Source organism: Erythrolamprus reginae, chromosome 5 (assembly GCF_031021105.1).
Source record: "Erythrolamprus reginae isolate rEryReg1 chromosome 5, rEryReg1.hap1, whole genome shotgun sequence".
NCBI classification, from domain to species: Eukaryota; Metazoa; Chordata; class Lepidosauria; order Squamata; family Dipsadidae; genus Erythrolamprus; species Erythrolamprus reginae.
In genome coordinates, this window is record NC_091954.1 from 72,597,967 (window position 1) to 72,613,728 (window position 15,762).

The 15,762-nt window shown below is 41.6% G+C and overlaps 1 protein-coding gene across 1 annotated transcript in view; it reads right to left on the bottom strand.

Moving 5' to 3' along the window:
- Nucleotides 1–1,610: 1,610 nt before the first annotated feature.
- The window catches only part of ETV5 (ETS variant transcription factor 5), a 51,389-nt gene continuing 37,237 nt past the window's right edge, over nucleotides 1,611–15,762 (bottom strand). The window contains exons 9-13 of the mRNA XM_070753127.1: nucleotides 15,020–15,082; nucleotides 12,034–12,102; nucleotides 10,540–10,709; nucleotides 5,572–5,673; nucleotides 1,611–3,645 (exon numbers count right to left, since the gene is read on the bottom strand). Coding sequence (XP_070609228.1) covers nucleotides 3,424–3,645; nucleotides 5,572–5,673; nucleotides 10,540–10,709; nucleotides 12,034–12,102; nucleotides 15,020–15,082 — 626 coding nt within the window. The 3' untranslated portion in view covers nucleotides 1,611–3,423. The remainder of the gene's footprint in view (nucleotides 3,646–5,571; nucleotides 5,674–10,539; nucleotides 10,710–12,033; nucleotides 12,103–15,019; nucleotides 15,083–15,762) is intronic.

Genomic DNA, 15,762 nt, shown 5'->3' on the forward strand with positions numbered 1-15,762 from the left:
CTAAAGGCAACTACCAGATTTGTGAAGACATAAGCCTATTTAAAGTAGAAGTGATTTGCTACTGAAGCCAGGACACTAGTAAATACTTGCCAGCCAAATAATTTTATAACTGAGTTTTAAAAACGGTTATCATTCTTATTTTAAAGTAATGAAAACTAGTCAGCTATTGGCATATGTACCTAATTGACATAGTAACTTCTGTTACTAAACAAAACAGTAGGTTTTTCACATTGCTTCTTCATTAGCTAAGAAATGGAGAGGATGTTAACAGTGCAAAATAATTTTAGATGACTTGGCAGTTAATAGACTGTATTATTAATTGTCCCTACCCAATTGCAGAATACATAATTTTGCCTAGCTGCATTTTCAGCTATCAGTCTGCACAGTAGCCTAACTTTACACAAATCATACTGGGTGACCCTGGGCTGGATATGATTGTGCAGAGATATTTTATCTTCGAATTGCCACAAAGATTAATATCTGGGGACAGTACCATTATGTTCTCATATTTTGGAGGGAAAATAAAACGATTACAATTTTAAAAATATATTCCAATCATAACATATTTTGTCCTGCATGGAAAGAAATTTGTAAAATAAGATAGGAGATGCTAAGGGTTAGTGATGAATGAGATGTCATAGGTGATAAGTGTTCTGGGAGAATTGCAAAGTTTTGTGACTTTGATATTGACTGCCCTTGGGAGTCACTTAAATCAACAAAGTCGCACAATGGTGAAAAAAAATGACTTGCCGGCTTGACAGACAGGGCAAATCAAAGAAGTCAAGACAGCAAGACTTTGGTGGATGGTGGGGAGCGCTGAAGGAACAGATCAGCTCTTCTTTACACAACAACGCTTGAAACTGTTGTGGTTAGCTCTGGCACAGCTCCTGCCCCAAGGACTGTGGATGTGGGGGAGACATCCACATGCTGCATGCCTGTTTTGCCCGTGGAATCTGCTGATGAAGGCTCCTCTGACCAAGAAGACATGAGTGACAGGGAGGAGGAGTGTGGCAGACAGCTCAGAAGGAGATCAATTATCTAGCTCCTCCTTGGATTCAGAACAAGAGTTAATGATACAGCCACGCATGCGGAGAGAGATGCATAGGCAACAACAACTGAGAGATTATTATCAAAGAAAATGAGGCCACCTGTGGTTGGGTGGGGCTGTGGTAATTAGTGAGGCTGCTATAAAGAGCAGCCTGTGGGTTTGGCCATTGTGGAGGATTATCTGATCGTTGTGTTGACTGCTTTACTGACTTTGACCTTTTGTGTGCTGATTTCCCCTCGCTTTGAAACTAAACCAGAGCAAAGTGTGTTTCACTTTGTGAAAGAAGAAGGACTGTGAATTGCCTCACAGCTGCAAGCTAAGTATCACAGAAGTGATACGGGACTTGTACAAAATTACCAGTTTGTTTGGAGACGAGTGCTCTTGGCTATACCAAAAGAGGGCTTGGTTTAAGTGAATTTTCATTATAAAGAACATTGTTTTGAATTTTCAAACGTGTGTGGGTGTGTCTGAAATTTGTACCTGTGAATTTTGGGGAGGATTCTACCAGAGAGCCCAACAGAACAGAAACACACACAAAAAACAAGGGACAATGCTAAGCAAATGCCTGAACAGAAAGGAAAAGTCCTTTATTGTACACAGTACAGAACTTAATGCAGCTTTGCAGGAGATATATAAGCCCTGCTCAGGCCATAAACATTTCACATCAATCCTCAGATTAACTCTTTTTGTACTAGGTACTCCCAAACCAAATTAAAGAAATTGACAAACAAAAACAACGCAACCACTGGTTTGGTTCAGCCCTGGGGCTGAATGGGGATGGCAGCAGTTTGCTACTGACATCCTGTGCTTTGTGACAGGCCACCTGATATACATTCTGGGGAGAGTTGCTGAGTCGTTTTATAAAGAGTTTTTTTTTCTTTTAAAAAAAAAGGAAGTTAGTCAAAAATCCCCCAAGTTATCAAAGCAGAAAAAGGAATCCTATACAGCATTTACAATGAAACATGGAGCTGAGATGCATATTAGGCCAAGCACATTACTGGTACATGCCAGCAAGGCTCACAGGAAAGAGCAGAAGGGGGGAATTCTGAAGGATCCAGAGAAGTTTTATAAATATATACATACATGTATGTATGTGTTCTGCACCCACATACACAGAGTAACCGGGCTTCCTCCCCATTCTCTAGATTTTTACAAAAAAGTTTGATTTCTTAAATTTGCCATTAGGCAACAAATATCTGAAAGCATAACACAACGTAAGTGAAAAATACATCTGTGCACACATGCTTCATCTCTTTTACTTGCATGTTCAGCAACAATTGTGAAAAAAAAATAGTTCAGCAGTAGCCAGCCAGCAGGAGCGAGGTGAATGCTACCAAGGATCGAAATTGCTATTTTGAGAAAGTTCAGTGCCTTGTATGGCAGACATGCTGTTTTCTAACAGATTAAAAAGCCAAGCAACTCTCATTTGCTGTTTAGAAAGAACACATATCGAATGCAGAGCAAGCTGTGTAAACGGTTCGGGGCAGCATCTAGTACAGAGGCAGGCGACAAAGCTGCATAGGGTAGGCCATGCATTTCAACTACTCCCTCCCAAGCTGCAGCACCTTTAGTGTAAATGCTGCCAGAAGCAAGAAACTGCTTTTGATTAGAGAGAAGAAAAAGCCCAACCACCAAACGTTTGGATTTGAAAGTTGCCCCTTAAAACTTGGCAGTTTAGTGACCAAGCCCTCTTTCCTGTCTTAAAAAGCAAGCCATTCACATGCAGCTTTTCAACAGAGAAGGTGGCCTGCTAGATTCAAAAGGTCTGCATATTTTAAGTGCTGTCCTTTGGACTGCCTTTCCGAGATCAATAACACCCACAAAAACGTTAGGAGAGAAAGATAAGAAAAGGCTTTTTTTCAGATTGAAGACTTTTGCACTGAGAATCCAGGCAGAAATGGCCGAGTTTATAGCTCGGACAAGTCAGCCGTTCCACACTAAGCCACCTGCTCTTCCCAAAAGGTTTTTGCAGCATCGGCTCATTTTCTTTGCAAATTTAGAGCCCTTTCCCTTACACAAGGCGGAGTACAAAATAAAATGATTGTTACATAGCGTTTTTCTTGACAATCTGCTATTCACACAGTTACCCGGAGTCCTGCCAAACATGTACATCACACATGTTCCTAGCAACAGAATCCAGAGGTCATGACCTTGCTGCCTAACACTTTTCATGACTGCAGACAAGGAATCAAGAACTGGATATCCTATTCACTAGTCACGTTATAGTCAGTTTTGAAGGATAGAGGGCCTCAAAAGTAATTTATCTTCTTCTGGTAACATCTGCAAGGAGCAGTTTTATAAACAGAAATTCTTTACAAAAGTAATTTGCCCTTGTTTGCTGGAGCCGAAGCCTCCAATGTCCGTTGCTGAGCAAGTCAGTAAGCAAAGGCCTCAGCATATGGGAGGCTGCTGCATCGGTCCAGGTCAAGGAGGTATGCGGAATTATCTTCAAAATGCGTCAGAGGTACGGTGTCGTCTTCATTCACATGGCAGTCTGGTTCAGCTTTTAAAAACGGGCGTTGATTGTCAGGAAAGGCCATGGAAAAAAGAGCATCCGGGTCACAAACAAACTTATAGACATACCGCTCTCCGGCCACCTGGAAAGAAAGAGAAGATGATCCTGTTAAAATACAGATGAAGAATGCCAAGGTGCAAAATAACTAGCATTGCTCAACTTCCTTTTAACCACTTTTTCCTTTCTGATAAATGTAGGCTACATGTTTGGAGAAACACCAAGGAATAGTATGCCGGCATTCTTGTCGACAGGCCTGGGATCACTGAGAATTTTATCTATCTATCTATCTATCTATCTATCTATCTATCTATCTATCTATCTATCTATCTATCTATCTATCTATCTATCTATCTACCCTCCATCCATCCATCCATCCATCCACCCGTCTATCATCCATCCATCTATTTATCTATCTATTTATCTATCTATCTATTTATCTATCTATTTATCTATCTATCTATCTATCTATCTATCTATCTATCTATCTATCTATCTATCTATCTATCTATCATCCATCCATCCATCTATCTATCTATTAAATTTGTATGCCGCCCCTCTCCGTAGACTCGGGGCGGCTCACAACAGTAATAGAAAAACAATGTACAATACAAATCTAATAATTAAAACTAAAAACCCATAATTTAAAAAACATGCACACAACATACCATACATAAACAATATAGGCCTGGGGAAGTTATCTCAGTTCCCCCATGCCTGATGGCAGAGGTGGGTTTTAAGGAGTTTACGAAAGGCAAGGAGGGTGGGGGCAGTTCTAATCTCCGGGGGGAGCTGGTTCCAGAGGTCGGGGCCACCACAGAGAAGGCTCTTCCCCTGGGACCTGCCAAATGAACACCTACCCCGGCCCATGAGTGAAGAGTATTAGAATGAATGTGGATGCTTGTTTTTAAATGCAGCCGCGCGAGCTATTGTGGGGCTCCCAAGATCTGCCCACATTTCAACAACACTCCGTGAGATGCACTGGTTGCCAATTGGTCTCCGGGCACAATTCAAAGTGCTGATGATGACCTATAAAGCCCTACATGGCTTAGGACAAGATTACCTGCGGGACCGTCTTCAGCCTCATATATCCCAGCAGCTGTTTAAGAGTTGGCCTTCTTCAGTCCTGTCACCAAGACAATGGGACCCTGGCTCTCTGGAATGAACTCCCTCTGCAGATACATACTTCCCCCTCCCTCCTGGTCTTTCGTAAAGCTTTGAAGACCTACCTCTGCCGGCGGGTATGGGGACCATGAGTCATGAGATAATCCCCGGCTGATATGAATGATTGAATTAGATGAATGTGGATGATTGTATATGGTTTTTTTAGATTTTTTAAAATTAATTTTGTATATGTTTTTAAAAATAATTAGATTTCTTATGTATATTGTGTATTTACAATGTTATACGCCACCCTGAGTCATTTCAAGAAGGGCGGCATAGAAAGTGAATAAATAATAATAATAATAATAATAATAATAATAATAATAATAATACCAACAATAACAATAATAACAAAAACAATAATATGTAGAGGTTTTTAGAATATTATTTAAACTAGATTTCTGTGTGTTTTTAGTAGTGATATTTTTAGTATATTTTAATATTAGATTTCTTCAAGTTAATATTTGTTTATTGCGAGCCGTCCTGAGTCCCAGGAGAAGGGCGGCATAGAAATCTAATTAATTAATTAATAAAATAAATAGTTCTTTCAGTCAGGCAGACAGAATAGGAGTTAAGTTCTTTACTGAAAGAGTAGTAGATCCTTGGAACAAACTTCCAGCAGACGTGGTAGATAAATCCACAGTAACTGAATTTAAACATGCCTGGGATAAACATATATCCATCCTAAGATAAAATACAGAAAATAGTATAAGGGCAGACTAGATGGATCATGAGGTCTTTTTCTGCCATCAGTCTTCTATGTTTCTAAGTTAATCCTTAAAAAAGGCCATCTTTATGTCAAAAGCTATTTCCATGTCACCACACTGTGGATAAAAGACTCCTTTACCTTTTGCATGATGCCTTTTTCATAGTAATAGCGAAGAGAACGACTGAGCTTGTCATAGTTCATAGCTGGTCGATTTTTCTGAATCCCCCATCGACGAGCTACCTAAAAAAATAAAAAAATGCAATTTTGAAAGCCGTTCAGAGTTTGCCAGTTCTAGGAATATCACTGAAAAGGGTTAACCCCGTAGGGATGGGTGTCAAGTGAAAAATGTATTTTGTTTAAAATCTGAAGTAGACAGATTGTATCTTGGAAATTCTGCTGAACTAAGACCTGTAGTCTGTGGTTCAGCAGACCTAACCCAAAATATTTTGGTTGTTCTTGTTTTCAGCCAAGACAAAAACTGGAAGGTTTTGTGGGATAATGTGGAAAGCTGTCATGCCCTCCTCTTACCTCCACCTCTATTATTATTTTTTAAACAAGTCTGCCTACTGATCTTTTCAATACATGTTCTTAATTGGATCTTTGGTACCAAGTTTTTAAATAGAAAAAAATAGGACTGGCAATAATACTAACATATTCCAAATTATTTTGAAAGAAGACACCAATTCGTAGAAAATATTTGACATAAGAGTGATCACCCCAGCTGTTGTACATACTCCTGGTCAGTTGGAGGATGATGAAGAAATTGAGGACTCTGATACAGATAGTGTTTATGAATTAGTGGTGGGCCCGGGGTTACAGGTAGTAGAACAGGTGGGAGGCCAGCCACAGGATGGGGCTATGAGTCCAGAATCTAGCGAGGAAGAATCAGATGTTCGATGGGTCAATCCTAAATTCAGAAGGGTCCAAAAACGTAAAGAACAGGTGTTGGGAAGAAGATATTAAGGGGAGGAATGGGTTAAATACTGTAGTGATGTATTTGGTATGTCAGGGGGTCAGTGGGGAAGAAGGGTGGAGTTTCAACGTTGCGTAAGTAAGTAAGTAACTCCCAAGTAAGCAAAAGTATTCTGTGTTGATTAACAGTCAGTTCTGCTGTTTTAGAATCAAGCTGTGAGGACATACATCTTGTTAAATGGAGAAGGTTAGAAGGAACGCCAGGAATACAATTAAGAAAGATAACGGGCTGAGAGAAATGTGATAGCAATGAAATGTATTTGGATACGCAAGAGAAGAGAATAAAATGGAGTTTCTTTGTTTATGAAATGATGCATTTAGTAAGAGTTATTTGTAATTGCTAAAGTTCTACCAGAAATCAGAACATCAGCTGCCCCCAATCTCCTGATCATGCACTGACAGAGTCACACTGGATTTTGGATGTTATAGGCACTTAACTCAAACCTGGAATATAAATTTCTCACAGTACGGGCTCAGGGGGCTATGTATAATCTGCCATAGATGCCCATGTATAATTTTCAAGTCACATCCAAATTATACCCTTAATTTTCCCACCCCACTCTAAACATATATTTTTCAACATGACTGTGGGAAGAAAGAAGGTTTAGCTTTCATATCATTCAATATTGACTCTCTCTTTGGAGATATCAATCCCTCCTCTACCTTTATATATTTTGCTTTACCAAATATTTCTCAGACAAAATTAGCATTGTTAAATGGTGCACTTTATAACTAAGAGTAAAGCAGGAAAGACCTACATGAATTGTTAAAGTAAACTCAGTTTATTTCAAAGATGTAAAGTGCTTGTGGCTTTTGATAAGTCACTGAGAACTATTCCAATATCTTTGGCCAAGTCATAGAGTATTGTCAAAAAAAGCCATTAGCATGACTTCTTTATTGACTTCTTTGGAAAACACAGCTAGTCAGACATGATCAGGAAACATTAACAGAAGAACAGAGAAATGGGTTGCAACAACACTGATTAAATTCTAATACAACTGTCTAGCAGTAATATAAAGGGGATTACTCATTTCAGCTCTTTGAGAGCGGGATCTGATGACATAATCTGGTTGCCAACCAACCTGCTGTTTCCCAGGAGATTTATGGAACGGACAATCAGTCAGCACTCAGAAAAGATTAATAGGATTTCCAAGCACTAAGTGCACTAAGCCTACGTTCACCTGAGGCATTGTAAAAGCCTAGAACAGCAATCTCAACCAAATACATACAGCAGAGATCTCCAAACTTGGCCACTTTAAGAGTTGTGGACTTCAATTCCCAGAATTCTCCACCCAACCCAGTTCAAATCAAAAGCATTTTCCCATGTGATGGATTAATTGACTACAATTACAGTGATCCCTCGGTTAGCGCGGGGGTTACGTTCCAAGACCTCCCGCGCTAACCGATTTCCGCGTTATACTGGATGCGGAAGTAAAAACACCATCTGCGCATGCGCGCCCTTTGTTCCATGGCCGCACATGCGCAGAAGGTGGAGCGACGCAAGTTCGGAGGCTGGCAATGCAATGGTGATTTTTCCGGGCTCCTCGCCGCTACCCACAGGGCAGCGCTGGCGGCAATGGCAATGGCAACCCTCCCTCCTTCCCTCCTTCCCTTCTCTCCCTCCCTCCTTCCCTCCTTCCTTCCTCTCACCGGCTTTCTTGGGGCAGCGCTGGCGGCAATGGCAATGGCAACCCTCCCTCCTTCCCTTCTCTCCCTCCCTCCTTCCTTCCTGATTTTGGCCAATCAGCAATCAGTATGACGTCATCGGGCGGGAAAAACCGTGGTGTAGGAAAAAAAACGCGGACTTATTTTTTAATTAATATTTTTTGAAAAACCGCATTGCAGCGTTTCGCGCTAATCGAGAACGCGCAAATCGAGGGATCACTGTAATTCTAAAATCTTAATTCAAATTTATCTGGACCCTTTGTCTATTTTTAACGTTCTAAAATCCAACCTTTAACCAACTTTTGCTATACATATTATTTTTAAAGTTGTCTTTAAACCTGTAATTAAATCTCCATCATGAAAGATTGAAGGAAACTCATCCAGGGTTATAAAATTTGTCAGTTCGAAGGCTCCTAATTTCTGAAAGACAGTTTAACAAGCTATTTCCAAAATTGACTAGACAAGGAACTATGCAAACTTACTGTTCTTTCAAAAATCCTTACAACCATTTGAGCAAGAGAGTCTAGGATATTGATGGTGAACCTTTTTTTCCTCAGGTGCTGAAAGAGCGTGGGCGCATGCTATCGCGCCTGTGCAAGTGCCCACACCCATAATTCAAGGTATGGGGAGGGCAAAAACAGTTCGCCCCTGGAGGCCAGAAACAGCCCATTTCCTAAGTTCTAGTGGGCCAAGTAGGCTCGTATTTTGCCCTCCCCAGGCTCCAAAAGCTTCCCTAGAGCCGGGGAAGGGTAAAACGAACCCCCCCCCCATTCCTATGGAGGTTCTCTGGAAGCCAAAAACGCCCTCCCAGAGCCTTTCTACGAGTAAAAAACCAGCTGGCCAGCACACACATGCATATTGGAGCTGAAGTAGGGCAACAGCTTGCTTGCCAGCAGATATGGCTCCACATGCCACATCTGGCACCCATTCCATAGGTTCGCCATCACTGGTCTAGGACCATTTATCATGGCAAACTTGCCAGAGCCACTTCATCGTGGCCCTCTAGGTGTGACCATCTCACTGTGGGAAAACCCATGTGGGATAACTTAACACTATGCAATCTGGCACTGTTTCTTCTACATTATTCCTATTATTGTCAATGGAAACAGTGGCAAATAATATTTATCACACTGAATTATCCCACGCGGACTGTCCTGTGGCAAGTTGTCTTGTGGCGATTTGACCATGGCAGTGTGCCAGATTGGCCACAAGATGGCTGCAGTGAGTTGGCCGTGGTGAATTGTCCCATTCCATGAGCAAGATAGTTCTTCCAAATTCCCAGAGGCCTAAACCCACCAGAAATCATTAATGTTGGCTAATGGTATTCTTGTGGCACTACAATCTCATTATTATTATTATTATTATTATTATTATTATTATTATTATTATTATTATTATTATTATTATTAATTAGATTTGTATGCCGCCCCTCTCCGGAGACTCGGAGCGGCTCACAACATAAAAAAGTACAAATCCAATGATTAAAACAATTTAAAAACCCTTAATATAAAAAACAATCATACATCTCATATAAACCATACATAAAACACAACGGCCCAGGGGAATCAATTTCCCCATGCCTGACAACAGAGGTGGGTTTTAAGGAGTTTGCGAAAGGCAAGGAGGGTGGGGGCAATCCTAATCTCCGGGGGGAGTTGGTTCCAGAGGGTCAGGGCCGCCACAGAGAAGGCTCTCCCCCTGGGTTCCGCCAGACGACATTGTTTCGTTGACGGGACCTGGAGAAGGCCAACTCTGTGGGACCTATACAAAGGTTGCAGATATATTTCAGAAACTATGCCATAAACCACATACAGTACGTTTTGTTTGGTTCAATTGCAATTTTGTTTATTGAATGATATAATCATAATGGTGAGATAAGACAAAGGTCTAAAAATGAAAGATGATCAAGCCAATTAAGAGAGGGGACTTCTACTGGCAAATATACAGAGCACTGCAACAACCAAATCAAGTGATTTTCTGCTCAATATGTTAAAGCAAAAGGTGTGGAACTGACTTTCACCATCTTTTCTCTATTGACTTAAGATATTCTGGAGAAAACTGAATAAGTAGAGTCACATGAAGACAGAAATGGCTCCATTTGCAATTTTTCTTCCTGCTATTGCTGTAGGAACTATTCATCTGAAACTGAAAAATACTTCTGAGCTAAGTAGTAAATAAAACATTCTGGGCTACTGTAGGAACACTAATAAAAGTTCTTTATTGTGGCAATGTGCAAAAGAAATCATAAATTCTGCAAAGGATATAACATATGTAGAAACTATCTCCACATCTAGATACTTTTTTATATTTTATATTTCAATCAAATATAGATGGTTGCCTCAAAATATTGGGAATTGGCAAAAGGCCTTCCAAGGTCCTTGGCAGAGATTCAACTTGGGCAACCTCTGATATTTGACTTATGATAAATACAACCATAACAGTGCTGTAGAGATTTTTGTTTGTCTTTACCTCTTCTGGCTCAATCAGCTTGAATTCCATGCCCCTTCCAGTCCAAGCAATGAAATGAGCATTGGCTGGGTCATCCAGGAGCGTGACAAGAAACTGCCACAATTGGAGAGACCCTCTTCTCTGATAAGGAGGCCCTTCCCGATATACGGTGGGTTCTTGTTTCACTTTACCTGTTTGCAACAACATACATCAATTAGAATTAATATTCTAACATCTCCACCATTGGCTCCTAAAGATTCAGGTGGTTAAAACAATTTCAGTGTTTCTACAGAAAGCAAAATGTATGGCTGCAAAGATAACAGGCAATGTCTATTTTTGCATATACAGTGGTATCTCGTGATATGAACCCCTCGTCTTATGAACTTTTCGAGATACGAACCTGGGGTTCGGGATTTTTCTGCCTCTTCTTACGAACTTTTTTCGCCTTACAAACCTGCCGCCGCGAACGCTGAACCCAGAAGTTCGGCAAAAGTTCAGGTTCGGCGTTCGGGTTCAGGAGGCCACTGAAAAGCACCGCTGCCTGGCTGTCACCTTTGCAGAAGAGCTGTGGAGCTATCGGCCGGTCGGGAGGCTTAAACGGAGGTGGGGAATCCCAATAGGAAATTCCATGGACTGAGCTTTGACATCACAAAGACGTCCTTCCTGGCCGGCCGAAACGTGAACTCCAGGAAGGACGTCTTCGTGATGTCAAAGTTCCACCCATGGAATTCCCTATTGGGATTCCCCACCTCTATTTGAGCCTCCCGACCAGCCGATAGCTCCGTGGCTCTTCTGCAAAGGTAACAACTGGGCAGCGGCACTTCTCGGCGGCCTCCCGAACCCAAAATTTTGCCGAACTTCCGGATTTGGTGTTCGGGAGAACGCCGAGAAGCCCCCCGGCTGTTTCAAAAGGTGACAGCCAGGCGGCGGCAGTTCTCAGTGGCCTCCCGAACCTGAACCCGAACTTTTGCCGAACTTTTCGGGTTTGGCGTTCGGGAGAAAGCGAGAAGTGCCCGGCTGTTTCAAAAGGTGACAGCCGAGCGCCGCCGCCCATTGGAGCACCGTTTTTGCGATTTTTTTCCCTGGCATGTATTAATCCGTTTTACATTGTTTTCTATGGAAAACATTGTTTTGTCTTAAGAACTTTTCGCCTTATGAACCTCCTCCTGGAACCAATTAAGTTCATAAGACAAGGTATCACTGTACTATGCCGAGGAGATTTATCTGTTAGTAGCTGAAAATGGAAATTTTTATGCAGCTGGTTAGCAGCACTTTTTCTGTGTAGTGCATCATCAAAATAACAGAGAAAGATTTAACACCAAGGGTTCCTTCCTTTCGGCAAATGTACCCATAATCTGTAGATTTGACATTCAAGAGCTCCTTTAAAACAAATGACAGTGTAGCTAATACTGTAGAATGAATTGGATTTGGGCAGCCATAACAAACTTGAATTAATAACACTAATTCTGATTTTCAACTGCAGCTATAGATCTCCACCACACAAAGTGCCTTTACCTTCCAATCTTTCTGGGACAACACAAGTGTCATCGAAGTACAACTGGGCATCTTTCTCATAGGAGAATCCTGGGAAAAGAAAAGACGTGTTCAACAGGTGCTTCTCTGCAATCTCTCTCCTCCACCCTCCTTCCCTCCCACTTTCTCTCTCTCTCTCTCTCTCTCACACACACACACAGTAAACACTTCCATTAAGAATACAGTGTCCCCTCGATTTTCGCGGGTTCAAACTTAGCGAAAAGTCTATACCACGGTTTTTCAAAAATATTAATTAAAAAATACTTCGTGTTTTTCCCCCCTATACCACGGTTTTCCCCGCCCGATGACGTCATATGCCATTGCCAAACTTTTGTCCACCTTTAATAAATATTTTTTTTAATAAACTTTAATAAATAACCCTGGTGAGTAATGATCTAAATGGTTGCTAAGGGAACGGGAAATTGCAATTTAGGGGTTTAAAGTGTTAAGGGAAGGCTTGTGATACTGTTCATAGCCAAAAATAGCGTATTTACTTCCGCATCTCTACTTCGCGGAAATTCGACTTTCGCGGGCGGTCTCGGAATGCATCCCCCGCGAATATCGAGAGAACACTGTACTTTGATACATGATGTCACTTTGCTTGTTGGCAGCAATAATAGTCAGCTGTTCACTAAAACTAAAAAGGTAAGGGCTTGAATTTATTAGCAAATACGCCAGCTGCTACTTTTGCATCTCTAAATGTCTGACTGGAGAGTTGGCTTGTATATGGCTGGATCTGCACCTTGGTGACAAAATGAAAGTGTAGAAAAGCCAAAGTACTTCCAAATCAAGTAAGCTTACAGTACCTTGAGACTCAAGTACTTCAAACAGAGAGCATCACCTACACAGACTGTGCCAGTCCCTAGTCTGCTATTTAGACTAGTAGGAACAAACAGTATGATCCAATTCAGCAGAGCCTACTAGTGTTATAAAACATTTATGGCTTAACATTCCCCCAAATCTGTTCTTACTAATTGAATGAACCTGACCCAAATTTGTGATTTCAATTAAGCTGTTCTAAAAAGAAGTAACTTTTGAAGTGCTCAGTTTGCACTAAACTTGCCAAATACCTAAATTGCTAAAACTGAATCACTCCAGAGCTATGTGCAGATTTCTCTGGAATAACTTCTCCTACATATTTCCTGTGTTGCTAGCTCAATTATGAGCAGTTAGACAACACTCCTTTTCTCCCCACACCCATCACTTCTTTTTCTCTCTTTATTTCTTAATTTTCCACCCCAACTTTTCTTCAAAGAAAGTCAACCTTAGAGATCCCCTTATGTGGTCTCCTGCGGTATGGGGGACACTGCAGAACGAAAATGTGTTTCTTAATTTCCTTAACTGTAGTTGCTTCTTTTACATAGCACCTCTCCCTCCCCCCTCTAAACTGGGATTTTGTATGTTCAAATATTTGCTGCGTGCTGTTTTTAATAATGTATAAATCACCAGAAATTAATTCCAATGACACATAAATATTAGAAACATAGAAACATAGAAGTCTGACGGCAGAAAAAGACCTCATGGTCCATCTAGTCTGCCCTTATACTATTTTCTGTATTTTATCTTAGGATGGATATATGTTTATCCCAGGCATGTTTAAATTCAGTTACTGTGGATTTATCTACCACGTCTGCTGGAAGTTTGTTCCAAGGATCTACTACTCTTTCAGTAAAATAATATTTTCTCATGTTGCTTTTGATCTTTCCCCCAACTAACTTCAGATTGTGTCCCCTTGTTCTTGTGTTCACTTTCCTATTAAAAACACTTCCCTCCTGGACCTTATTTAACCCTTTAATATATTTAAATGTTTCGATCATGTCCCCCCTTTTCCTTCTGTCCTCCAGACTATACAGATTGAGTTCATGAAGTCTTTCCTGATACGTTTTAAGCTTAAGACCTTCCACCATTCTTGTAGCCTGTCTTTGGACCCGTTCAATTTTGTCAATATCTTTTTGTAGGTGAGGTCTCCAGAACTGAACACAGTATTCCAAATATGGTCTCACCAGCATTCTATATAGCGGGATCATAATCTCCCTCTTCCTGCTTGTTATACCTCTGGCTATGCAGCCAAGCATCCTACTTGCTTTCCGTACCGCCTGACTGCACTGTTCACCCATATTATTTATTAATTTGAACAGTGCTTCTAGCTCCCTAAGACCAGGAAGTTTTTTTGACTGAAAGCAAATTATGTAATATCTCTACTCAGAGTAAGCCTTAAAAGATTAATCACATTTGTCCACCAGTAACAATGCATAACTAGAGGTGAGCAACATTCCCCATCCTCTTAATATCTATATAATTATGTTGCATTTCTTGTCCTATATTACAGTGATCCCTCGATTTGCGCGTTCTCGATTAGCGCAAAACGCTGCAACGCGGTTTTTCAAAAAATATTAATTAAAAAATAAGTCCGCGTTTTTTTTCCTACACCACGGTTTTTCCCGCCCGATGACGTCATACTGATTGCTGATTGGCCAAAATCTCGACCAGGGAGGGAGAGAAGGGAAGGAGGGAGGGAAGGAGGGAGGGAGAGAAGGGAAGGAGGGAAGGAAGGAGGGAGGGAGAGAAGGGAAGGAGGGAGGGTTGCCATTGCCATTGCCGCCAGCGCTGCCCCAAGAAAGCCGGTGAGAGGAAGGAAGGAGGGAAGGAGGGAGGGAGAGAAGGGAAGGAGGGAAGGAGGGAGGGTTGCCATTGCCATTGCCGCCAGCGCTGCCCTGTGGGTAGCGGCGGGGAGCCCGGAAAAATCACCATTGCATTGCCAGCCTCCGAACTTGCGTCGCTCCACCTTCTGCGCATGTGCGGCCATGGAACAAAGGGCGCGCATGCGCAGATGGTGTTTTTACTTCCGCATCCAGTATAACGCGGAAATCGGTTAGCGCGGGAGGTCTTGGAACGTAACCCCCGCGCTAACCGAGGGATCACTGTACTCTGAATTGTGCTCTATGAGGGTATCAATGTGACTGCTTACCATCATGGCTATTGGGAAAGTATCCCCCTCCTGTAGCATACGCCGATTGGCAGTTAGGCACTTCTAAAAGAAAATTAAAAAATAGAAGCCTGATTAAAGTATACACACTTTATTTATTTATTTATTGGACTTGTATGCCGCCCCTCTCCGCAGACTCCGGGCGGCTAACAACAACAATAAAACAGTATATAACAAAATCCAATACTAAAAACAGTTAAAAGCCCATTATATAAAAACCAATCATACATACAGACATACCATGCATAAAATTGTAAAGGCCTAGGGGGAAAGTATATCTCAGTTCCCCCATGCCTGGCGGCAGAGGTGGATTTTAAGCAACTTTCGAAAGGCAAGGAGGGTGGGGGCAATTCTAATCTCTGGGGGGAGTTGGTTTCAGAGGGCCGGGGCCGCCACAGAGAAGGCTCTTCCTCTGGGTCCCAAGCGACATTGTTTGGTTGACGGGACCCGGAGAAGACCCACTCTGTGGGACCTGACTGGTCGCTGGGATTCGTGCTTTAATTCTTGTTCTAGTAAAATAGTGGGCAGAAAAAGGCTGCATGTATGAAAATAAACCTAAGCATTTCTACTCTAGTTAGAGAAATATTAAACTTCCCTGCCCGATTCCTAAGCATTTTTCTCAATAAAGCTTCATCCAAGAGGAAGATATCCAGTTCCTGTGAAAATGCTCCTGTGCATGTTTACTTGAAGTAAAGCCCAGTAGAAAGTTATATGGTGCATTTCAA